The sequence below is a fragment of the Panulirus ornatus genome, chromosome 5 (assembly GCF_036320965.1).
Source record: "Panulirus ornatus isolate Po-2019 chromosome 5, ASM3632096v1, whole genome shotgun sequence".
NCBI classification, from domain to species: domain Eukaryota; kingdom Metazoa; phylum Arthropoda; class Malacostraca; order Decapoda; family Palinuridae; genus Panulirus; species Panulirus ornatus.
This window is the reverse complement of record NC_092228.1, coordinates 11,924,204-11,951,277: the sequence shown is the minus strand read 5'-3', so window position 1 is coordinate 11,951,277 and position 27,074 is coordinate 11,924,204. Positions and strand designations below refer to the sequence as shown.

The window sequence follows — 27,074 nt, the reverse complement described above, 5'->3', positions numbered from 1 at the left end:
TCGAAGAGGAAGGGGTTATACAGAATCAAAATGGAAATTATATCAACCCATTATGGCCAGGCATCAGGAGTGTGCGTAATCAATATTTACCTGTAGAGAAGTTACTGAAATTGGGTCACTCTACTCACGTTCATTCCCAAAATGCAACACATCTTATTGGTTCCAAAGACTTGCGTTTCCGAGGGCTGAGACTGATGAAGGTGGTACACAGTCTAGAAAAGGGGCTCCCAAACTTCTGAATCTTCAAACATCCTATAAACTAAATCAGCAAAACTGGACGTGTACAAGAAAACTAGGTAATGGAAAATACCTTTTAACTGAAGGTGTTTATATCCTTAATGAGATGGATGGGCCGAATGATAATCACGGTCATGGTCTTCCATCTTGTAATATGAAGAATAGGAACGTGCTCCGCCTTTCCTTAATCTTATATACGATTAAATTAACTTTTGAAGTTTTTGACCCCAAGATTTTTACCGACCCTAGACATTTAACAATCCTTTGCACAGTGCTATCGACCCTTGGGGGTCTATAACGACAACTCTGGGAACTATTAGTCTAGAATGTGATTTTCATTTCGGAATTGCCAAAATGCATGACTATATTTACATAAATCATTAAAAGAAACAGTTTTTGACCCTTCATTAAGCTCGTAACGTCAACACTGTACTTTATTTACAGACATTTATCCTCCAGATTGTTCTGGTTATTCTATTATACCGAAGTACAACGTAGATTTCTGTAAGGCTATTTCACATCAAAACGCCAGGCTGAAACTTTCAACTTACTGCCGAGCATCTGGCAACTTTCTTACTTTGAGGCACTAAACATCTCGTATTCAATCACTACTCTCATTTTAGATCCAAGAACCTGTCGCTGTTATGGATTCCATGTACCCTATGTGGCAGCAGCTGCACATCCGGAAACACATTAATGATTTAAATAAGGAAAATATTTCTCCCGAATAGGCGTTCGCCATGTTGGTTGTCCTGCAAGTCTCGCTCTTCATCATATGAGAGCGTCTACCACACCCTGCATGAAGATTCCATAAAGAAATAATCTACGGGAAGTTATTGGGAAGATGAGAACTATTATCAAGTTAACATTCATTTCCCTGTGCATTGCAACATCTACCCTTATATGTAAAGGAAGCGACAAAAACGCACTTGTGTAGCGTAACTCACGGATGGATCTGTTCCGTCAAGAACGGTCTTGCAGGGAACTGCATCGCTGTTTCACACAAACGTAAATCGACTAAGCATTTGCCTGTCTCGTTGCTCACGGCCTGCGGTGCTGGATTATGCCTGGCCACCCTGCAAGGCTTCTTTAATCCCATGAACACAACGGTTAAGGGATACAAAAAAGTCCAGGCCATCAGGTCGTAACGTAGTATTCAAAGGTTGTATCACTGCGCCGAGGTTGCAGTTAAATAACTCGAGCATATTGTCAAAAACTTGTACAATTGTTTGCCAGTGTACGAGAAATGTTTCTGGTGCATTACGCCGTATAACAATGAAAAATGAGAAAAGAATGGTCTCTAAATTGATATCTAATTCTTTTTCTTTCTTTCAAACTATTCGCCATTTCCCGCGTTAGCGAGGTAACGTTAAGAACAGAGGACTGGGCCTTTGAGGGAATATCCTCACCTGGCCCCCTTCTCTGTTCCTTCTTTTGGGGAAAAAAAAAAAAAATTCTATCGACTGATTTTGATATAGACCTGAAAGGCCCATTTGGTGACTAACGTCCACCTTGCCCTTTCGGATTTCAGTTGCTCTAGGTCGAGAGCCAATCTCTGACCAAAGCTTTAGTCTAAGGTTACTCAATGTATCGTGCTCAAACTTTATTTTCACAACAGAATCACCAATAACTTTTGAAGACCTTGTAGGGCACAGTTACAAACAGGTCTCCAAAGACTTGCTCGTACATTGTAGGGCACAGTTACAAACAGGTCTCCAAAGACTTGCTCGTACATTGTAGGGCACAGTTACAAACAGGCCTTCAAAGACTTGCTCGTACATTGTAGGGCACACTTACAAACAAGTCTCCAAATACTTGCACGTACATGTAATAACAACACTGATGCGACTCTCGCTGACAAAAGCCACAATCCATATTGCCATCCACCTAACGACACATTCCGAACACAACTGAATCTTTCACTAGACTCAAACAGTATAAACTTTTTTTTCTAACTTATCTATACCCATTTATTGTTTAATTTCAATATATGATTAGAATTATTACAAACTGACGCGGACCAAGGATCTCGACAAGGGTAGGAGTCGGAAAGACAATTAAGACTCGCCAAGACAATGATGAAAAGCTTAAAACAAGTGACGTGTTAGAACGCACTGTATATATATGAGAACTTTTGCGTTATTTGGAAATTAAATTCACTTATTGATAATGATCTCATAAAACTGAATACAGCTTTTGTAAGACGTGAGTTTATGAAAACATATTAATGATTTTTGATAGCATAAAACTGAGGATGATCAAGAAAGCTGATATATTTCTACACTTTTAACTATATCTTCACTTCCTTAATCCTTGTACTGTAGCAGATTTCGGTCTTTTTTTTCAGTAAAACAATGCCAGAACAACGCGTCAATCATCCAGAGCAGAGCTATACTATCCAGGTCCTGAACTACTCATTACTTAACCACATCCACACAAGCTTTAGTTCCAGTTTCGAAGGACCCAATATAACTTCAATGGTTGTGAAGATGGCCACTTTTATATCAAGTGACTGGTTGATTAAAATTACATTTCTAATAGGTCATGTACGACAAAACAGATCAGAATTAGTTTAAAATAAGCCAAATCATATATTGTATATGGGCTTATACATAAACTATTCTGGCGTATCTGAAACGTTCTATGGATCGCCTCATTTTAATCAATCAATCATTATACACAAGATTTACACAATAAGATGCGACTCACTGTTCCACCTGCATAACCAGGATTATAAATAGACAAGTGTAAGATGGTCTCACTAGCTGTGACTGGTCACAAACAGTGTATGTGTGTGATCCCCCCATCCCACCTGTCTTGGTAACGAGATGCAGATGGTAGTCTTAACCATGTATAGTTATTACAGGAGAGCAGTCAAAACTCAGCCTATCAGCTTTGGACTATACCACCCTCAGTCAAAATCCGAGCAGCCTCACATTTAATGACCGCTTCACAATACTAATGAGAGTAACATTTCACTCACGACAACAGTCAAGACATAAAAAGAACTAATTTCAGCGCAAAGGACAACTGAGGGATCTCTTGAGAATCCATACGTCACACAGGTTACGTCGAACAAAAATAAAAGACAGAAAGATAATTATGAACAAGGATGACGCAAGAGTTTCACACATTACTGGCAGGAACTAATGACAAGTGTCAAACGAGGCAATTATCTCAAAGCTTTTATTGCGCCATCCTAACTCCAGCTGGGAGCCATACTGTTGCAGCAGTTTAAGTACCGTAGTAAAACACCTCAGAACACAGTGAAGGAATCATATTCTTTCGTAGTTCTAGTTTTTCTCCGTCTCTCTCAAGTTGTACATTGTCTCAATCACCGTCAGTTTCCTATGGATGCTCAGACTAAGGATATCACTATGGATAATAAAGTGGCACTTCCATCCTTAACAAGGGCTGTGGCGATATTGGTGTTATTCCTCCCTAAACCAAATAACCTGCTGTATGCTCCTCTGGGTCTAGGGGCAGTGCAACTGTATGATTTATTCACTCTTGAAATACATTATCATCCTGGTCCTCACCGCTTCACTTTCACTGGAACATCATTGTTCATTTTCTCAGGTATATTCTTTCTTACGTTCCTCATTTTCTCAAACACAACACTTAAGACGAAAATTACGTCACATATCAAGACTCACTCTGTCGCCCACGCTCAGATGACACTATGGAGCGAGCGAGCAAGCGAGCTTCGAAGCTGGAGAATTCCACAAGACGTGGAAGACTAAGCCAGTATATAGCCATTTAAAGGGTTTTGTAATATATATGTTCCATGAGTCAACGAAAAGAACTCAGGAAGAATAGGGATGACAGAGTCCTTGAAGGGGAAGGTTTAGCGAGGCAGCTACTGTAACATGGCCATGCAAAACATGTGATCACACGCAAAGCACCTACTATGTCCACAATGCACGCACAGACACACACACACCATGAGGGGAAAGCAAAACCATCGGTGTACCGAAGACCGGCCCATGACTGTGGCGGGGTGCAGACCCGCCTGGTCACCACAGAGTACCACCACGTAACGTTATGATGGACTACCTTTTATTAAACATCATAAATCGTATCCATAACAGAACTGTGTTCCAGCAATATGGGGGGTCATCTGATGGCGTCGTAAGGGCCACAAAGATTAGACCACCGACATCTTCCACATTCAATTTGAACTCCTAATGGCAATATATTCCTTGAATAGTTGTATTGTATGAGACAAGAAAGCTTACACGTCCATGTAAACTCCTAACACGATCCCGTGTACTAAAGCAAGACCTGAAAAAAATTTCAGGCTGTGAATTCAATGATAAATCATGTTTGAAATCACTGAAATATGTCAAGGAATACATGTATGTTTTCCCCTGATTGTATAATAACGAACATGAATACATAGCTTAAAGGGATACCTTTAAGAGGACCAACTCATGATACATAAGCCTTGATATTCAAATCATCCTTCCATTACGGGAAGGCAGGCAACCCTGCGGTCACAGGCCGGGCATCAACTCACCTTTGGGCAAGACGACGCTTCCAGCGGCACGCCAGAGCGCCTCGGTGTACCGGACGACCACAGGAACCAGTCTAAGGGACAATCAGGTCGTAGGATGAGCATCACGCCCAGGATACGTAGGTAACAGTTTGTAGGGCGAGGATGACTGGGTTGAGGTGCCGGGGTCTTCACCTGTTGTATCACATCTTGCCAGCACTTAGCTTCCACATACTGCCATATACACTTTACTTGGCTGGAATTTGGGGTTTTAATAGACCTACTGCGTTCGCCCGAGTGACGTTTGTTTTCCTCTTAAAGTCACTGATTTATTTTTCTTATTCCCCTTTGGATGTGGTGGGGGTGGAGGGAGGGTTTACTTCGCAAGAGAAGAGCGAACTGACGAAAAATTATCCATCAAATCTTTATGAAACACATATGAACTACGCATCAATCAAGTTCTGTCATGAGCATCATAACAAATTCACCTCAGCAAAATTTTCTTCGCATCTTTTGTCAAGAATAATTTTTAGTTCTTCACTGTTTACTAACAATTTAGCAAAGCCGAGATAAAGATATTACTGATACTTTAGGCCTCAAACAAAAACATTTCACACTCATGCTGTTCTATGCAACAGTCACAAATCCAAGAGGTAACTCCAGTTTCTTCTCGTGATGTTACATTCCTAGCCATAGCCTGTGACAGCTTCCCTGAGTGTATGTTAGATCAGCCACATCCTATCCATAGGTAATGCTTCAGGACGCGTCCAACTTCTACGATTGTGGCTCTGTTGGAGACGCCACGACACTGAACGTGTCCATATGCTCATCCTTCAGGACCTCTACGAGAAGCTGTAAAGAGGAGAATCCTGAAAGGAAGCGACGACTGAGCACTGGGTACACCAACTGACAAGAGTGAGAGGTGTGAATGTGTATATGTGTGTGTGTGTGTGTGTGTGGAGGGGAGTGGCCCGAGGCAAGGCGCGAGCGGCGGAGGAGGCCACGTCCCAAGTGAGGATCTGAGGCGCACTGTACGTGAGGGGAGAGGCCGAGCTATTTCAAGTATCGTGCCACCCTCATTAAAAATCACTCACCGGCGTGCCACATTCTTGTTTTCTTCTTATACCGTGTAAATAGACATGTTTAAGAATAATGAAGCCGTGACAATGATTAATTTCCCGAGGGAGTTTCTTGCTAAGGGTCAGTCAGGACTGGTATGTCTCTCCCATTACCGATGTAACAGCTGTCTCTTGTTGCATCTACTCACATACGAGTATAGGAAAGTTACCCCGTATGGTGAATTTAATCACTTAGCGACACCCGCCTTCCGAGATCATTGTATTCGGATAATCCTCATTTGTCATGGCAAATTTTATGAAATGTTCCTCGCAATCTGTCCTCCTCATGCGCTTATAAGAGCAGAGAGCGAGGTGGTGTCCAGAGAATGGCCAAGGGTCAGGTGGGTAGTAGCGGGGTTCAGTGAGGAGTGATGAGCATGGGTGGAGTGGGTGGAGCCGCGCGTGCTCGCTGCAGCCCGGCACGTGGCCGCCTACCATCCTCCCCTACCTCCACCATACAACACTACCCACTAGCTTGACCCACTCTTGTTCCAAACACCTCTTGTCCTCGCTAAATCAAACTGTTGTTACTTCCAAGGGTTCGCATACTGTAGACACAAAATCTAGCGTGTAACTTTATTTTTCATACTTATACGCCCGCCACCTGATGACGTCGACCGCCCGTCATTGAGAATCTAAACTGGGACTCGCCGGAAACGAATAAGTCCCAAATTTTTCCCCCCCTCCACGTCGATGCCAGCGTGTGTTTACTTGGGACATCGAATTTCTTCCATACACCGCCTACCAGGAAGATCCGTGTTTTCTCTCATCTAATACGCCACATACCATTCAGTAGGACCTCACACCGCGTCAAGCTTCGTCCCAACACCAGCTCAACAGGGGTAGGCAACAGTTATACCAGTTTCCACAACCCGTGTTATGTTTACGTCTCAACCAGCTCTACTTGTTTATCGTCTTAGGAGAAGGCTTTTTAGGCCAGACCACAACAGTGGTGTTTGGGTCGGGCATAGGAATGTCACGCGTCCTAAATCTCGTCACCTGGCTTCTCTCTTCTCACCTGGTTCTCCCTCTCCTCTCACTTGGCATCCCTCCTAACCCGTTATCTTTCCACCTCGCGTCATTTCCCAGACCCGGTGCCTCTACCTTCTCATGGCATACACTTCTAAATTCTTTCCTCGCCCGAGGTCGCTCTACATCTGGCAACATTCTCTAAATGGCTTCTCTGTCTTCTCAACGGGTAACTTCCTTTTCATCTGGCGCCTGGACTCATACTTCAGCTGTCGTCTCTCCCCTCAGAAGTTTCTCATGTGGTATCTCTCACGTGGTGAACATCCTTCAGCTTCCATATTCTCTCTGTAGGGATATCTACTCTCTTCTGTTCTTATTACCCCATGAATAATACATATTCAGGCTTCCAACCTTTCAGTTTACCATATTTCCTCCCTTATCACACCCCTCTTCTCCATCTTTCCCGAAGCTAACATTTCCCTTAACGCATTATCCCCTACACTAGATTACAGTATGTGGTTAAAAAAGTACATCAATGTTTTCAGTACGTATTCATTCAGTTTTAAAGTAAAGGAGGTAGTAATATGTACATGTGCAATCAAGAGCAGATATAAAGCAATGCGTGGTGTTTTTCAGCTCTGGAGCAAATAGGATTTATTCATGTTCAAAGGGCAGAAATGCTGACAACTCAGTGATGAACGAACCGTTGTACAGCACTTTACAGTGTGGACGGGATGGGTCGGAGAGTATACAGGATGCTCTCCTACCTGAAGACAGGGAGCTGTGACTTGGCTTAAGGAAGCTATGACACGAGGTCACGATTGGCTTTGTTACACACACAACAACTACACCAGTGATATCATTTTATACAACTTAATTTCAACTGTCAAGATTTCAGTTGGAGTTTAATTTTGTAGCCCAAAAGAATCAAGTTTATGCACTATCTAGAAACATCCTAAATGCAGGAGTCAGTGTAGCGTACAACAATGGAAGCTACACATTTCATTGCAGACATTAGTCCTTTAAACGCACAGCATTACTGTCTACTAGGGCATCGTAAGCGGGCGTTTAATGATGACCAACACACCAATTTCTTACTTCTCCAAACTTATCTTTCATCTCATTTCCACAACAGTTTATCCAACATTCGTGTAGGCATCACGGCCTCTGATCAATGCCACAATGTCCTCTGACTTCATCCTATGTTTCCTTGTCAGATTCTCGCCTCTCCATTCTTATGTGCTGTTATCAAGTATCATATTCTGGTGCAGGACGATGTGACTAAGTGGCTAGAGAAGTACCCTTGAATATCAAGGCATCAAGGAAATGGTGGTGTTCACACAGGAGAAAAAAACTTCTCAAGAATGCCTCACTCCCCCTGGTTATGAATGGGTTTTGGTGTAGGCTTGGACAAAATGGCTGTTTTCAATGGATTGAAGTCATGAAAAAGCAAGTCCACATAGTGCTTAAGACAATATAAGAACAAGATGGCTTGCTTTACTTTATAAAATTGAGCCTCCTGATTAGTTTACCCATTCAGTTAGAGAGGCTGCTGCCTTACGAAGAATGAGAGCGGCCAACAAACTCTAATTACCAACTGAACTGAATGAATAAAGGAATAATTATGAAAGTATGGGACAATTAAGATACTCATAAAACAATAAAATTGTTGATCTCCAATGTAACTTATTGATACAAGAGATATTAAAATGGTTCACTCACCTTAAGGAGCACGATGAGCAGTGTTACAGCCACAGATGATTTTCACATATTCACCAACGTTGGACTAACAAATTGAAGTAGGATATCTGTGTCTGGCTCAGGATTCGTTCTTGGTCAAATGCTTGGAGAAGAATGGCAGATGGGGATTTTGGAGAAGTTGTAATGGGCCAAGAGGGGACTAATGGAGAGGTTGTAACAAGTGCAATGCTCAACTCCTGCATTAAGAGATGAGTAGGGTAGGGTATATAATGTGGGCTGTAATAGTAAGGATCAAGCAAAACAGACAAAAAAATGAGAGGAAAAGGAAAGGGACTGAAGCAGATTAAGATATTCACTCGTCTATGGCAGGAGGAGGCTGGGAGAAGAGGTCTTTGGCGATGGCACTGAGGTCTTCTTGGAAGGTACGGTACTCCATGTCCTGGACAAGTAAGTAAAATTCATCATTTATTCTCACAACAGTCCATGAATCTCTCAAGGTATACATTATACAGTATGGACTGATACCAAGGAATATTCACAACAGGTAAGACTTCAAAGTTAGTGCTTTACCAGCGTGAGATTGTGGAGGTCCGGCAGGCAGGTGGTGAGGTGTGCAGCGACTATGCTAAGCGCTGCCTCCTTAGACACAAGGCCCACTTCCCGAGGGAGGGTGCATACCACGTCCTGCCATGCCTCCCGCCGTCCGTACACCATACCTGTGGGTATCATGACTCGGTCTTTTATACAACTACACTCTCCCCATCCACTAAGCTCAACAAACTATATTCATAAGGCGACTACTGCACTTGGTTTCCTACGACAACCTCAGAGTCTTTAAAACATGCGGAAATGTCTACAAAATTGTTGAGATATACAGACAGCCACTGCTAATTGCAGTGGTTATATTGTTGGACTTGATGCTGAGCAGTGTATCAGGGACTAATAGAAAAAAATAACTTTGATCACAGCTTTACCATTTCCTCAAGTGTTTAAGAGGTGAGACTTTTTTCCTAGTAAGCAGAAGAGGCACACACCACGCCACCAAATCTGTGATAATGGAAATCTCTATGACCTTTCTTTCATAATAGTTCAAAGCTTTCTGGTTTAACAAGGAAGTAATTTGAGGGAAGAGGGAGTTTTCTTAAGAGAATTTCTTTGTGAAAAAAAGTTTGTGAATGGACTGACTTGCAAGGAAAGGTCAGCAAGAGCAAATACTGAATATTGGCCATTGTTGTATAAATTGATCCATGTCCCATTATTTTTTAAGCTAGAAAAGCTACATCAGCCACATAAAGCTGAGGTTTAGAAGTAACTTAGAAGTCATGTATGAAAATTTATTTTTTTCTCTAAATGAATAGGGAAAATTACAAGCACAAAATGACGGGTACAATGAACAAAACTTATTATCTTTATTTGCAAATCATTGTTGCCAAGAATCTGAGAAAAGGGGAGAAAGAATACTGTCCACTTATCTCCCTGTCATAAAAGCTGACCAAGAAGGGCAGCTGCCAGGAGACGGTGGCCATGTGTGTGTGTGTGTGTGTGTGTGTGTGTGTGTGTGTGTGTGTGTGTGTGTGTATGTTGTTGGAAGCCCTCCCACGTGTATTACTCTCAAGAGAAGGAAATGAGTGTAAGGAGCCAGGTGAATTTCTTTTATATTTCTTCCAAGGCTCAACTCATGTTCCTGCTGTTACCTCGCTGAAGCAGACATAACGAGCAAATATTGAGAAAAGGAGGAATTTCCACCGCAACAATCTGGGCAGACACCATATTTCTCAATGTTTGTAACAAACAAATAGCATTAGTACAGAAAACATGCATATACAAATTCATTTGGTTTGTCTAGAAAAGGGAAAGCATGTCTGTAATGAATACAGGAATAATGGCTTTGCCAGGTCCTTGTCATGTTGGTGCAGTAATATGCTTATGGAAAATCTATTACAAAAGCCTACTCTCACGAAAGGAGATTCACATACATCTACAGATATATTAGGCAACGCTGCACAGCACGCACATACACAAGTACTTCGTCCCTCACCCAAAAATTGCACCAGCGTCTCATCATTCAATGGCTGCTCAAGTGACAGCTTGGTGAGGTAGGTGAAGGCAGCAGTAACTTCCTCAAGGTTAATATGTCCATAAAGGCCCATATATCCCCCTCCTTCCTCAGGTTCACTAATGGAGTGTGAGGAAGCAGGGGATGCAAAGGAGAGTGCTCTAGAGATCTGCGTTCTTGGCGTGAGGGTTGATGGTCGGGGCGTTGGTGTGGGTGGTGGGTGTCCGTGCCAGTGACGAGTAACACTGATGATTGTATGGGCGGCTGCCACCTGCCAAACTGCACGTCGCCATGATGACCCAAGGTCTGTCAAAATGCCATACACCAGGTATTCTTTTTATAATGTATGATTATCTATAATTGTTCATGATTGTTTAAAGGCTCTACAATTATAAAGTTTTACAGATAATGTAATCACTAAAACACTTCATCAAAACATGCATATCTACAATTAGGAATTTAATATTTCATACGGCAGACAGGAAGAGGGCATTGCATGGATGTATTTATGTACCTGCCAACAAGAATTTCTGACCAAATGACTGGACTATGGCTTAGCATATGTCCATGTGCCACCATACCCTGACAAATATAATGCAACTAATTATCTAAAATGATTCAAGGATACTGTGGTGTTAAACAAGCATGTTCGTATCAACACATGAAATGCCCTAAGTGGTATATGGGTATGTGCACCTGCGACATGTAGGTGTGACCATCATGTGCATGTGTGTGTATATGGCAAGTGACTCACAGTGATGGCGGTAGTAGTGCCCATTCATAAGTGCAGCAACGGCAGCAAGGATGGCAGGGAGAGTGGGCGCGGGCTGGGCATACAGTGGGCGCGCTAGGAGAGTCAGGTCTGAGGGAGCATCAGCCCCGACACCCACAGTCATCACAAGTCGAAAGTCCTCGTGCACCTGAACAAGGAATTGTCTTGATTTAATGTGTCAGGTAACACAATAAAACTTATCAAACATAAGCAAGAATAACCTCACTCCTGCTGGGAGACACATCTTCGACCATGAGCCAAGGTCCTCTGCTTTTAAATATATTTTACATCTGACCTTGACACAAAATCTCAGTATGTGTGAGTGTACTTTCTCAAGTTACAAGAAGTGACAATAAACCAAGCGGTTTGAGGTTTGACGGCAAATTCTGGCTGCAAACCTTCGTCAGAGAATAATCATACATTTGAAATGCAGCAATTAATTATCAATCAAGTAAAATGCAGCAGATAGGAATAACCGATGACAAAATTGAAATGCAATAAAGGTAATTACTTTGATCTTATCAGTGAAACTGTATTATGTACTGTTCTGTGTGAGTTGGGACCTTGCAACATTGGTCTCTTCAGGTAATTTCTAAGTAACTGTGAACCATCTTTCACTGACATACAAAACCAATCATTCAACCTTCACTGATTTATCTGTGTCTCTAAATTTGACCCCATGAACATCCACTGGGACACTAACCTTGACATCATGTGAGCCGAGGGAGGTGATACCAGCAAGTAATGTAGGCTGTATGTTAGGGTACTCAGCACCCTGTATAAAACACATCAATAAAAGATATATATTAAAATCTAATTCCTCAAACTTGTTAGTGACAAACAGTTTTCCAGCATGGACTCTGAATCAAATACTGTGCTTGAGGAACTTTTCTTGTTAATTATAGTTTCATGATATTGCTGAATATATGATATCTATAGTACCAAGTGATAAAACTTGCTTAACCATATATCTATAGGGTAGTACTAGTCTGTCAAAAGTTACAGAAGCTGGGTAGTCATATGTGTAACAAATTTATACTGCTAAAATCATAAACAAATTACCTGATAAATGTTATACATTTTCAGGTTAACACATGCAAGTCATAAATCTAAAGGCAATGAAGTATCACAGCCTCTGGCCTTGGCTGCTGGTCATAAAGATTCCTTCATCCTAATCATGCCCTCAATCTTCATGTTAATGACAAGTTAAGGTGTGTGTATGTGTGTGATACTTATGCTACGAGGTTCACAGTTAAGGTGTCTGTATGTGTGTGTGTGATGCTTATGCTAAGAGGTTCGCAATTACAATATAGTGATGGTATTCACCTGCACAACAACCCAGCCACCCTGCTGCACAGCGTTGACCAAGAGTGTCGGAAGGGGAGGAACACCTACTGTCTCACCACCACCGCTGGCACCACCCTGTTCCCTCACAAAAAATGTCTTCTTACAAGTTAAAACTTTATCATCTTTTGCTTCTACCCACTAATACCTCTTGCAGCTATTTGCCCTAAAAATGATCTTATCCACAGTTATTGTGCTGCAGAGTAATTTGTTCAAATCATATTTTTCATTATAGACAGGCTGACAGTCCATCCTCTACAAACTATTAAGTGCAGCACAACTGAGGAGGTGAAGAGGCCTCATAAAAGGAGTAATTGGGTTGTATAATCAACTGATTAAATAAACACTATATGTTTTATTATCTCAGAAAGATTGATGTAATGAGCATGAAAATAACCCTAAAACAAGGTCTATTACACTGTGGAGAGCTTCTGCCATGATGACTTTGGTGATGCTGGCTACACCACGTGCGTGGGCAGCAGCCAGCACCTCTGCACCCACGTCACGCGCGTAATCTGTCCTCACTAACACAGGCAACTTGCGATCCTCTGCACCAAGCCTGCAATCATATCATAGGATATTAAAGTAAAATTACTCACATGACCAACATCAAGTAAACCAAGAGGTGTGGCAAATACCATACATGAAGGTATTTCAAATGAAATTATTCTCTGTGGTGCATTCCTTAATGAATGAGAAAAACTAAAGTAACATACTGATAGAGTAAATCATTAACATAATATCAAAAAAAAAAATTACTAAATGTAAATCTAAAATCAATATATGAAATTCATCAGTATACACAACGAATAAGCTGGCAATGTCAGTTTATGACGTACAATGCTAATCATGACAATGTGTGTTACTGCTCTATATTCTGGAGCTTGACACACTAACTGCAATGTCTTGACAATGAATGAGTAGTCTGACACCTGAAGGAATAAACAAAAGAGTTACTACAAGTGGTTCTACAAATCTTTAGTAAACTAAAATTATTCTCACTCCCAACTGCACCCAGTGCTAACAACAAAACTTACATCTTGGAGAGAGCAAGGTCAGGGCGCAGCAGAGTGGGGTCTCCTAGCATGATGTTGACCACTTCCCGTGCCCCTGCCACCAGCTGTTGAAAAAAAGAAATCATTACACATGCTACTAAGACATCACCTCTTGATCATAGCTATTGACATTAAAAAGCCTTGGACAAAACATTTGAATGTCAGGTTTGGGAAGTCCTTACATCACTTCTGTGTTGATGGTGTTCTAGAGATGTGTTAGAAGTAGTTATCTCATTTCAATTCACTTTCTCAAGGGAAGTTCTAACCAATGTATTAATTTGTACTTTAAAACTTGTTTTAAAAGCCCTAACGTTTTAGGTCTATATTGATATTCAAGTTCTTCTGAATATTATAAAACATTTGATCAAATGTGTGATAAGGGCACAAAAACATTTTCACATACATCTTCACAAGCCTTTTTTTGTCTGTTTTCCTGGCGCTACCTTGCTGAAGCTGTGGGGCGGGGTGGCGCCAGAAATGGATGAAGGCAAGCAAGTATGAATATGTATATGTGTATATATGCATATGTCTGCGTATGTGTATGTGTATATGCTAATATGTATATGTATGTATTTGTGCATGTATGGGCATTTATGTATATATATGTGTATATGAGTGGATGGGCCATTCTTTGTCTGTTTCCTGGGTGCTACCTCAATGATGCGGGAAACAGCGATTATGTATAATAAAATAAAATAAAAATATCTTCACAAGCACATCATGTCCTAATGTAACATTTAATCTCATTTGTCTTTCAGTTCTAGCTGAGCTCATGTTTTCTGGTAAATACTTGCATTAGTTACAAGGTGCAACCTACTCCAGGATAAGAATCATTACAGGGTCCATGTTTATGTCTCTGCAACCAGTTGGGTGGGGTGGGGGTTAAACATATCTATAGAGACTATTCAGTACACACATAAACTCAGTAGTGCTTACCAGCCGGGGCTTCGACAGTCTGAGAAGCATGAGGGCATTGAAATCAGAGATCCTCCCTCGGGGTGCCTCAGGTACTCCACGGCTTCCAGTCAAGCCAACATCCTGCAGAGGTAAACATTTAGATTTTTTCTTAAGATGACTCTGTAATGAATTATCAAATGGTCTGTAGATATTCCTAAGTTTATTATGTATGATAATCAACCCATAGAACGTGGTATATCTGACTTTAACTGACCTAATGTTTTCATCAATATTTAGAAGGAAGTTGACAGGATTCCTAAACAGACACACAACAGATTCTATACTCAATACCATTCAGGTTATTATGCTATCTGATACTATCTGCACTCTGGTCTTACAGCAGGCTGTAGGGTCAGACTCCCATAACACGTTCCAAACTACTCTGTAAATGATCTCAATCTACCATAATTCAGCATCTCCTAAGGTGTTTCTAAAGACTGGATGTCGTTTTGTAGTTGACAGAGTAGTTAGTATGTTTAACAGTGTCTTAACCAGTACCACATAATGACATACCCTAATTTAATGCAAAGAAGATAGAAGGTTTACGCCGGAAAACCTTCACTTATGGGTGCTTTTCAGTACCTAAAAATAACAGTATCCTGAATAATTACTATAATAGTGTTGCTATAGTTGTAAACTACAATCAGTTATAGAGTATTAATGTCCCACATTAAAAACCCTTCTCTACTTACCTAATGTTACAAAATTCTCTGCCTGATTTATGGATTAGGGTCCTGTAAGATCATGCATAATGTAACCTAACACCTCCTCATGCCATAGAGTTTTTGGTATTTGTTTTGAATGATCCTTGCAAGAAAAATACCATGCAAAGCACACTACCATTCTACCTATTAAAGTATTTCGTACAGCTTTTTTTTTTCTTAGATAACTCTATCCTCATGGCCTCTATTAACATTTTAACAATAACTAATCCTGCACTTACTTCCATTGCTGTGCTTGCCATTACCACCAAGACCACTAATGTTTGTGCTGTTCCCAGCACAGGACATAATGTGACCATGCAAATATCATTAGTACTGTAGAATGTTTCATCACTACAGGTGTTTGCACTGACACCTCTACTGTATATTTATGTTGTTATTACTGTTACTGTTACCAACACCACTAGAATTAATACTGCCACCAGTGACGTATAATGATGCCACCATGACTAACATTAGCTTTACAACCATCACTACTACCGTAACAAGGTCGTGCAGGACGAGTTGTAGGCGAGCTCCTCGCAGAAGGTCACTGGCTATGCTGTCGAACTCTGCCTCCAGTGCCACCACGGCCTTCAGAAGGGCGTGCTAACCAATGTTACCAGCAAAGAAGCCAATTAGCAAGGAGTTGGGTCACCCAAAGGTTGTTGATTTGAGCAAAACATTCAGGGTTAAAGGATGTAGGAGGGGGATGTAATGGACGAAGGGGGATTATGTGGAGCAATGTTTGTCGTGCATGGTAGCTGGATGGATGAGAGGATGATGTCTATATGACGTAAAGTTTTATTTTTTCTTTATATGCCATAGAAAGTGGCATTAGGCAAGGGAATTTAGTGTTAAGTAAGGAGCTTTTGGTATTAAATTATTGGTGAAACAAGCAAGGCTTTACAGAGGATCTCCAGTGCTGCAACGATACAATAAGAGTGTTGAAGCTTACAGAAACAACCAAAACTTGAAGAATTTAATTTTATTTCATTTCTTGAGAAGTTGTTACTGGAGAATCATTTTCTGCAAAAAACATCACATCATGCATATACTCTGTAGTCATGTTCATGATGTAAAATCATGTCTATTTTATATCGACTACTAAAAAATCTCCATCTTGTGTGGTTCAAATAAGCGGTTATTTAAACATTACTGTGACAAAAGGATTGAGTAGGATAAGCCTCTAGCTACATAACAGATGGACTCAAGACTGTTAACTGATGCATCACAGGAAAGTTAGATTTAAATGCAAATAAATAAAAGCTTTGCATACTTTGTCTCAAGTCTCACAGATACCACACTCATATCTATATCATAACCATGAAAGTAATAAAGGTTACTATGAATCACTTCAACATACCTGTCATTACCATCCATACTAGACTCTGCACACTACAAAAATAAATGACTGCTGCACTACACTCACACCAACACATATATTTAGAGCAAAGCACCATTATACTTTGTTTATAAAAGTCATCCGTCCTGACCCAGTGTGTGAGTAATCTCCCGCACTGACCTCATCCAAGTGTGAAGGGTCAAGTATGGCGCGCCAGACAGGAGGTTTGAGGGTACCCTCATGAGCTGACACAGCAGCACACAGGGCAGTGGTGAAAGAAAGGCGATGGGCAGGCTGAAGGGCACGGCTGACATGAGTTACCACCAACTGTGTCACGCTGCACACAAGAGAGTCGATCCTCTGGTCGAAGCTCAAGGCCTCTGTCCGGTCCTTACAGGTGATGCACACTGAGAAAAGCTGCAGAGTTTACAAGGGTAAGGGGTAGAAAACAAATCAAGAAAGTGGGTAAGCATCTGGGTTTCAGAAACTTATCCAATAGGTAGATAAATGTAGTAAAAGGCAATGGAGGAATCACACTAGAAGGCATATGTGTAAGTTAAAACATCTATACCATCACCAACAACTTAATGAACTAAATGAGATTCAAAGGTAACTATTCTGACCAAAAACAACACAACACCGCCAATATGGTTGCTGCACTGTATCCAGAATAGATATATAAGTAATATGTATATTACAGAGGTATAAATTTGTTGAGTATTCCTGGTAAATTATATGGGAGGGTATTGATTGAGAGGGTGAAGGCATGTACAAAGCATCAGATTGGGGAAGAGCAGTATGGTTCCAGAAGTGGTAGAGGATGTGTGGATCAGGTGTTTGCTTCGAAGAATGTATGTGAGAAATACTTAGAAAAGCAAATGGATTTGTATGTAGCATTTATGGATCTGGAGAAGGCATATGATAGAGTTGATAGAGATGCTCTGTGGAAGGTATTAAGAATATATGGTGTGGGAGGCAAGTTGTTAGAAGCAGTGAAAAGTTTTTATCGAGAATGTAAGGCATGTGTACGTGTAGGAAGAGAGGAAAGTGATTGGTTCTCAGTGAATGTAGGTTTGCAGCAGGGGTGTGTGATGTCTCCATGGTTGTTTAATTTGTTTATGAATGGGGTTGTTAGGGAGGTGAATGCAAGAGTTTTGGAAAGAGGGGCAAGTATGAAGTCTGTTGTGGATGAGAGAGCTTGGGAAGTGAGTCAGTTGTTGTTCGCTGATGATACAGCGCTGGTGGCTGATTCATGTGAGAAACTGCAGAAGCTGGTGACTGAGTTTGGTAAAGTGTGTGAAAGAAGAAAGTTAAGAGTAAATGTGAATAAGGGCAAGGTTATTAGGTACAGTAGGGTTGAGGGTCAAGTCAATTGGGAGGTAAGTTTGAATGGAGAAAAACTGGAGGAAGTAAAGTGTTTTAGATACCTGGGAGTGGATCTGGCAGCGGATGGAACCATGGAAGCGGAAGTGAATCATAGGGTGGGGGAGGGGGCGAAAATCCTGGGAGCCTTGAAGAATGTGTGGAAGTCGAGAACATTATCTCGGAAAGCAAAAATGGGTATGTTTGAAGGAATAGTGGTTCCAACAATGTTGTATGGCTGCGAGGCATGGGCTATGAATAGAGTTGTGCGCAGGAGGGTGGATTTGCTGGAAATGAGATGTTTGAGGACAATGTGTGGTGTGAGGTGGTTTGATCGAGTAAGTAATGTAAGGGTAAGAGAGACGTGTGGAAATAAAAAGAGCGTGGTTGAGAGAGCAGAAGAGGGTGTTTTGAAATGGTTTGGGCACATGGAGAGAATGAGTGAGGAAAGACTGACCAAGAGGATATATGTGTCGGAGGTGGAGGGAACGAGGAGAAGTTGGAGACCAAATTGGAGGTGGAAAGATGGAGTGAAGAAGATTTTGTGTGATCGGGGCCTGAACATGCAGGAGGGTGAAAGGCGGGCAAGGAATAGAGTGAATTGGATCGATGTGGTATACCGGGGTTGACGTGCTGTCAGTGGATTGAATCAAGGCATGTGTATGGGGGTGGGTTGGGCCATTTCTTTCGTCTGTTTCCTTGCGCTACCTCGCAAACGCGGGAGACAGAAAAAAAAAAAAAAAAAAAAAAAAAAAAAAATCAATGTCTTGGAGTAATTTCACTCATGTGAAGCAGATTTTATGTTTTTCTCATCTCATTAATATATGTCAAATATCAACACTGATGGGAGACGTGGTTAACTTTACTTCAAGAGTTTACGAAAAGACTATCCTATACATTGTTCACAGTGGTTATCATTAGCGCATGTGTCAGTATCATTGTTACTGTTGCTTATGAGGGTCCAATTGTCTCTGGTGAGGAGACCAAAGGAATTTGGAACTCTGTCAAGGAAATCTGAAACCCGAAGACCTAAAGGCCTAAGACCTCAAACCTCTACTACCCAACTAATAAATTGTTATGAAAATTTTACGGCCATAAAAAGAAAGTTTAACAGCCAACCTACTTGAGGTGCAGAAATCTCATGATCAATGTGACATCAGGCCCAAAGACCTAAGATCCAGATATGTTTAGGTCAACAGAAGACATGAAAACTTCAATTACCTCTACATGCTGGAGATACTAATACCAGACAAAAGGATCTGGAATTTTACTTTAGTTTGCTATCAAAAGTTTTCAGGCCAACAATATACATTTCAATATTAATGGTAAAAAAAGGAATGGTATAGGGATTTTACATATATGCTTTTATATAATACTAACAGCCTACATTAACAATGACAAAAAAATTACTAGCCTTATATTTTCTTTATGAATGGATAAATGATTATAAAGTTTTGGCATACTGTGGAAGGTAAAAACACTCACATGGAGGAAATGCTGGAAGGAGAAGACATAGTCAGTGTTCAGTCTTCTGAGGGCAGTGGAGGTGGAGAACAGAAGCCTACCACGGGTGGCCACAGGTCGGTATTTATCCCTCACGTTGCCAATCTTTTGCAACGTCCGCCGACATTCTGCCAGACGTGTTCGGAACTCAGCTGACGTTGACTGTCCACCAGCAGGGAAACAATACAGTATGTATATTAATTTCCCAAGTTTTCATTACAGCCAGAAATCAGTTTACTTAACAAGTCTTGCTGTCGAGAACCAGAAAATAATCTGCGTTGCATGGATAAATGGACTTGGTAAGGTCAGAGCATGTGATAAAGGAATCAGCAGACAAAATTGCTCTCTTACTACTAGCTATCGTCTACCTAATCCCCTACTATCCTCCATCAACTTCCAACTGCCTATGATATGCTCCACTGCCTTACCTTAGCCTCATAAAAGGCTGCAAGTAGTTCTTCATTGTCCAAGAGTGCGGTAGAGGCCTGCGTTAGTTTCCTGAGTATGTTGTCATCAACAGCAGCTAAAGCTTTCTGGTCACGCTTGATGCTAGCTGTCAAGTTAGCCCGTTGCTCATACAAGTCCTCTCGCTCCATTTTCAGGACATCACTGTACCATAAAATTCTCAATAAGCTTACATCCACTTCTTTTTAAAAACTGCCTCAACTCTCACCAAACTGGACCATTTTTCATTAATACATTATCTGCAATATCAATCTAACTTGCTCTCAGTGGTGTATATGAAATGAAACAAAAAACTGCCTATCCTTCCAAAGTATTTGCCTTAAGTATGAAGAATTACGCATGCCCTGACTGCATATTTAATGTAATAACACGCATATGTATCGTTAAAGAATGTGTGAGGTAACCACCATAATTGGCATTTCTAATGGCCCTAGGTGCTCTGTAATGAAAGAATGGCATACTTAAGGAGTCGTTCCTCTAGAACAAGAGGCGGGAGGGCGAAGGAGACACGGGTGAGGTGAACACACAGCTCAGGGGGCAGGCAGGGGGCGGCAGTCCCAGTCACCAGCACCATTTTCACCTCCATTCTCACACCCTCACCACTCTGCACACATACAAATTAATACCATCTTTATACATGAATAAAAAGATTACGATAGAGAGAGGAGATTATAATGCAAAGATACATATGATATGCTAGTGGACAAAATCTCTTTACATTAGAATTATTCAGAGCTCAAATCACCATGAGCATCTGAAACAAAATGGGATAAGGATTGATGTTCTATTTCTTAATGTTGACACCATGACATGAGAAAAAAGTAAAGGTTTCTCGGAAAATTATCCTGTGGGTCACACTTATGTACCATTTAAAAAGTGCCTCTAGTTTCTACATTTTCTGGGTTTCTGTCTGACACAAAGTCATCAAACTACTGGTGATGATGCTCCTTTCACAGCACACTATAACTTACGAATTGTGGCACCTCTTATACCTTACCGCAAGTTGGGCCTATCATAAAATGAAATACAGCCATTTATATTGTATCAACATAACCTTAATTATAAGAGCATAGTGAACTTGTGATCATGGGGAACCTTCCTAATGTCAAAGATTCAGTGTGTTGGATATGTAAATGACTGACCTGGATGATCCGAGGCACCTCCAGCACCTTCCTCAGGCTATGTGTGAGGTAGGTGGGAGTGTGAAGGATGAGGACAGGACGGCATGCATGGGCAGCTGACAGGACCTTGGTAAGCAGAATGTCATCACCAGCCTGGAGAACCATCAGCCCTCCTTTATTCTCGTACATCCGTGTTAACCACCGCACACACTACACAGTTGAAAGTAAACACTTAGTTGCAAATGTGTATTGCCTTGCAGTGTATGTAATAATAAACTTAATACCTTATACAAAGAATGACAACTGTTTAGTCATGGGTTATACAGGTTAGTCATGTGTCATAGAGGTGAAGACACAACCTCCAGATCTACAGATGTACTTTCACTCATGCCTTCTAATACACAGGAAACAAGAGTATTACATACACTGGGAGCTGCACAAGTCAATGGGGAAAAGATACACCATCAACTACTGCAGCTCTGCAGCAGTATGTGATTGGATTTTATTAATGATCTTCATATCAACCTAACTACATTAGACAGAGGACAGATACATGAGGATGCAGGTGTGTGAACTCATGGTCATGGACAGTATTTTTAGTTAACATTTTTACTACACACATCAAACACAACTGGAGGGATGTCTGATCATTATCTTGTGGAGGCTAAGGTGAAGATTTGTATGGGTTTTCAGAAAAGAAGAGTGAATGTTGGGGTGAAGAGGGTGGTGAGAGTAAGTGAGCTTGGGAAGGAGACTTGTGTGAGGAAGTACCAGGAGAGACTGAGTACAGAATGGAAAAAGGTGAGAACAATGGAAGTAAGGGGAGTGGGGGAGGAATGGGATGTATTTAGGGAATCAGTGATGGATTGCGCAAAAGATGCTTGTGGCATGAGAAGAGTGGGAGGTGGGTTGATTAGAAAGGGTAGTGAGTGGTGGGATGAAGAAGTAAGAGTATTAGTGAAAGAGAAGAGAGAGGCATTTGGACGATTTTTGCAGGGAAAAAATGCAATTGAGTGGGAGATGTATAAAAGAAAGAGACAGGAGGTCAAGAGAAAGGTGCAAGAGGTGAAAAAAAGGGCAAATGAGAGTTGGGGTGAGAGAGTATCATTAAATTTTAGGGAGAATAAAAAGATGTTCTGGAAGGAGGTAAATAAAGTGCGTAAGACAAGGGAGCAAATGGGAACTTCAGTGAAGGGCGCAAATGGGGAGGTGATAACAAGTAGTGGTGATGTGAGAAGGAGATGGAGTGAGTATTTTGAAGGTTTGTTGAATGTGTTTGATGATAGAGTGGCAGATATAGGGTGTTTTGGTCGAGGTAGTGTGCAAAGTGAGAGGGTTAGGGAAAATGATTTGGTAAACAGAGAAGAGGTAGTAAAAGCTTTGCGGAAGATGAAAGCCGGCAAGGCAGCAGGTTTGGATGGTATTGCAGTGGAATTTATTAAAAAAGGGGGTGACTGTGTTGTTGACTGGTTGGTAAGGTTATTTAATGTATGTATGACTCATGGTGCGGTGCCTGAGGATTGGCGGAATGCGTGCATAGTGCCATTGTACAAAGGCAAAGGGGATAAGAGTGAGTGCTCAAATTACAGAGGTATAAGTTTGTTGAGTATTCCTGGTAAATTATATGGGAGGGTATTGATTGAGAGGGTGAAGGCATGTACAGAGCATCAGATTGGGGAAGAGCAGTGTGGTTTCAGAAGTGGTAGAGGATGTGTGGATCAGGTGTTTGCTTTGAAGAATGTATGTGAGAAATACTTAGAAAAGCAAATGGATTTGTATGTAGCATTTATGGATCTGGAGAAGGCATATGATAGAGTTGATAGAGATGCTCTGTGGAAGGTATTAAGAATATATGGTGTGGGAGGCAAGTTGTTAGAAGCAGTGAAAAGTTTTTATCGAGGATGTGAGGCATGTGTATGTGTAGGAAGAGAGGAAAGTGATTGGTTCTCAGTGAATGTAGGTTTGCGGCAGGGGTGTGTGATGTCTCCATGGTTGTTTAATTTGTTTATGGATGGGGTTGTTAGGGAGGTGAATGCAAGAGTTTTGGAAAGAGGGGCAAGTATGAAGTCTGTTGGGGATGAGAGAGCTTGGGAAGTGAGTCAGTTGTTGTTCGCTGATGATACAGCGCTGGTGGCTGATTCATGTGAGAAATTGCAGAAGCTGGTGACTGAGTTTGGTAAAGTGTGTGGAAGAAGAAAGTTAAGAGTAAATGTGAATAAGAGCAAGGTTATTAGGTACAGTAGGGTTGAGGGTCAAGTCAATTGGGAGGTGAGTTTGAATGGAGAAAAACTGGAGGAAGTGAAGTGTTTTAGATATCTGGGAGTGGATCTGGCAGCGGATGGAACCATGGGAGCGGAAGTGGATCATAGGGTGGGGGAGGGGGCGAAAATTCTGGGAGCCTTGAAGAATGTGTGGAAGTCGAGAACATTATCACGGAAAGCAAAAATGGGTATGTTTGAAGGAATAGTGGTTCCAACAATGTTGTATGGTTGCGAGGCATGGGCTATGGATAGAGTTGTGCGCAGAAGGATGGATGTGCTGGAAATGAGATGTTTGAGGACAATGTGTGGTGTGAGGTGGTTTGATGGAGTAAGTAACGTAAGGGTAAGAGAGATGTGTGGAAATAAAAAGAGCGTGGTTGAGAGAGCAGAAGAGGGTGTTTTGAAATGGTTTGGGCACATGGAGAGAATGAGTGAGGAAAGATTGACCAAGAGGATATATGTGTCGGAGGTGGAGGGAACGAGGAGAAGAGGGAGACCAAATTGGAGGTGGAAAGATGGAGTGAAAAAGATTTTGTGTGATCGGTGCCTGAACATGCAGGAGGGTGAAAGGAAGGCAAGGAATAGAGTGAATTGGAGCGATGTGGTATACCGGGGTTGACGTGCTGTCAGTGGATTGAATCAAGGCATGTGAAGCGTCTGGGGTAAACCATGGAAAGCTGTGTAGGTATGTATATTTGCGTGTGTGGACGTATGTATATACATGTGTATGGGGGTGGGTTGGGCCATTTCTTTCGTCTGTTTCCTTGCGCTACCTTACAAACGCGGGAGACAGCGACAAAAAAAAAAAAAGAAAAAAAAAATCAAACATTTAATGCCTACAAAGGCATTGGGGAAAATCGAGAATCATCATCATGAAAGAACTGTATGTTTTGCAGGTGAACAGGAGTCCTTGCATATTCCCTAATTCCTCATATGTCCACCATTGTGAAAGAAAATCCTTCAAGAGCCCATAAAGGAACTGCAGGTGATTATATATCTAAAATTGCTACTTGAGCAACCACATCCCAAGTACCAGATTATCTATCTCTGGAAATAAAAAATATGATGAAGCAACAGTATTCATAAACATATCTATCATTTATTTATTACACTTTGTTGCTGTCTCCCGTGTTAGCAAGGTAGCACAAGGAAACGGATGAAAGAATGGCTCAACCCACCCACATACACACGTATATACATAAACACCCACATACATACCTATAAATTTCAACATAAACATACATATACATGCACAGACCCATACATATATACACATGGACATATTCATACATGCTGCCTTCGTCCATTCCCGCTGCAAATGAAATGGCACCCCCCTCCCCCCGCAAGCGAGCAACGTAGCACAAAGAAAAGACAACAAAGGTCACATTTGTTCACACTCAGCCTCTAGCTGTCATGTGTAATGCACCAAAACCACAGCTCCCTTTCCACATCTACACCCCACAAAACTTTCCATGGTTTACCCTAGATGCTTCATATGCCCTGGTTCAATCCACTGACAGCATGTCAACCCTGGTATACCACATATTTCCTTGCATGCCTTTCACTCCCCTGTATGTTCAGGCCCCGATCGCTCAAAATCTTTTTCACTCCATCCTTCCACCTCCAATTTGGTCTCCCACTTCTCCTCGTTCCCTCCACCTCTGACATATATCCTCTTTGTCACTCTTTCCTCACTCATCTCTCCATGTGACCAAACCATTTCAATACACCCTCTTCTGCTCTCTCAACCACACTCTATTTTTTAGCACATATCTCTCTTACCCTTTCTTTATTACTCGATCAAACAGTCTCACACCACATATTGTCCTCAAACATCTCTTTTCCAACGCATCCACCCTCCTCCACACAACCCTATCTATAGCCAACGCCTTGCAACCATATAAAATTGTTGGAACCACTATTCCTTCAAACATACCCATTTATGCTCTCCGAGATAACGTTCTCGTCTTACACACATTCTTCAACACTCCCAGACCCCCCCCACCGTGACTCACTTCCACTTCCATGGTTCCATCCGCTGCTAAATCTACTCCCAGATATCTATAACACTTCACTTCCTCCAGTTTTTCTACATTCAAACTTACCCCCCAATGAACTTGTCCCTCAACCCTACTGAACCTAACAACCTTGCTCTTATTCACATTTACTCTCATATACTTTTTCCTTTTAAACTATTCGCCAATTCCCGCGTTAGCGAGGTAGCGTTAAGAACAGAGGACTGGGCCTTTTTTGGAATATCCTCACCTGGCCCCCTCTGTTCCTTCTTTTGGAAAAAAAAAAAAAAAAAAAACGAGAGGGGAGGATTTCCAGCCCCCCGCTCCCTCCCCTTTTAGTCGCCTTCTACGACACGCAGGGAATATGTGGGAAGTATTCTTAATCCCCTATCTAGGGGATAGACATATATACACATGTACATATTCATACTTGCACACCTTCATCCAATTCTGTCACTACCCCATCCCACAGGAAACAGCACTGCTGCCCCTCGCTTCAACGAGGTAGCACCATGAAACAGACAAAAAAGGCCATATTCATTCACACTCAGTCTCTAAATGTCATGTGCAATGCACCAAAACCACAGTGCATTACACATTACACTACAATAATAATAAAGTTATGAATGACTTATTCAAAAATGTAAAAAGGTAGTGATTTGCAGAAATACAATTTCAACAATATTTATATTCCAAAATTAAGAACAGTGTTATTAATGAAGAGATAATAATTTGAGTCAATGAGAGGGGTATTTAGGTGACTCAGCACCTCACAAATGATCATAACTGCTTGTGTGTAAGTATACAGGGAAGTGATTACTGGACCAATTAGACTGATACATGTGATACTTAACATCTAGGTAATAAAAATCAAACAGCAACAGAGTAGGTCAGTGAGTGAATCAACAATCACACAACCTGACATCATAAATAATAAGAAATTAAAGACAGAGTAGGTATCGACACATTATGTGAAGATGAAGTGGAGGAGTGTTCTACTTGTAATGGTGTAACACTAACTGGCTGGGAAAGACACAAACACTTCTAAATGAAATTAGAAGAATCATCCTACTCACCATGTAATCAGGGTCAAGGACGAGCGTCCTACGGGCAGCGGCCATGACAAATGCAGCCTGCAGAAAACAGGCAGGGTCACAGTACAAGTCAGCTGCCTCCCAAGACTCCCGTGCTTCACCTGTGCTCAGTGTATTCACCAGGCTGTGACAAAGGCAAGGGGCAGTACATTGGAAAGCCAGATATGAGAAGATCTGATGGCTTATGATGAGGTTATCTACTGCACAAAAGTAAGTGTCTTAAATCTTTAACTTAAGCAACTGACTATGAAGGGGAGAAAGAGGTCACACAAGCATGGGTAGTCGAGCGTAGAAAATAACTGTCATATTGTAGACAGCAATAAATAAAGGAAGGATAACAAGGGATGTAACAGGAGTAACTATGGATGATAGAAAAAAGGAAATGAGAGTTAAGAGAGGTATATGAAGCAGGAGAACAAGTTGAAATGTAGGAAATAGCTAAGATTTGTTGTGTTTTGATAACACTAACCCACTAAATTAAAAGCACATAATTAAATTATGAA

General features: G+C 41.4%; 1 protein-coding gene and 1 long non-coding RNA gene across 2 annotated transcripts in view; one reads left to right on the top strand and one right to left on the bottom strand.

Moving 5' to 3' along the window:
• LOC139748500 (dynein axonemal heavy chain 6-like) overlaps window positions 1-27,074 on the bottom strand; it is a 142,557-nt gene that overhangs the window by 4,564 nt on the left and 110,919 nt on the right. The window contains exons 50-66 of the mRNA XM_071661577.1: window positions 26,554-26,695; window positions 21,223-21,411; window positions 20,542-20,684; window positions 20,044-20,224; window positions 19,598-19,777; window positions 16,931-17,167; window positions 15,907-16,014; window positions 14,684-14,785; window positions 13,730-13,812; window positions 13,110-13,251; window positions 12,675-12,770; window positions 12,052-12,123; window positions 11,331-11,496; window positions 10,559-10,882; window positions 9,091-9,236; window positions 8,542-8,959; window positions 4,757-5,584 (exon numbers count right to left, since the gene is read on the bottom strand). Of these exons, the coding sequence (XP_071517678.1) occupies window positions 8,873-8,959; window positions 9,091-9,236; window positions 10,559-10,882; window positions 11,331-11,496; window positions 12,052-12,123; window positions 12,675-12,770; window positions 13,110-13,251; window positions 13,730-13,812; window positions 14,684-14,785; window positions 15,907-16,014; window positions 16,931-17,167; window positions 19,598-19,777; window positions 20,044-20,224; window positions 20,542-20,684; window positions 21,223-21,411; window positions 26,554-26,695 (2,398 nt within the window). The 3' untranslated portion in view covers window positions 4,757-5,584; window positions 8,542-8,872. The remainder of the gene's footprint in view (window positions 1-4,756; window positions 5,585-8,541; window positions 8,960-9,090; window positions 9,237-10,558; window positions 10,883-11,330; window positions 11,497-12,051; window positions 12,124-12,674; window positions 12,771-13,109; window positions 13,252-13,729; window positions 13,813-14,683; window positions 14,786-15,906; window positions 16,015-16,930; window positions 17,168-19,597; window positions 19,778-20,043; window positions 20,225-20,541; window positions 20,685-21,222; window positions 21,412-26,553; window positions 26,696-27,074) is intronic.
• LOC139748520 (uncharacterized) lies at window positions 6,421-12,625 on the top strand. Its single transcript, XR_011712708.1, has 3 exons — window positions 6,421-6,692; window positions 10,691-10,880; window positions 12,435-12,625. It is a non-coding gene; the product is annotated as an uncharacterized lncRNA (long non-coding RNA).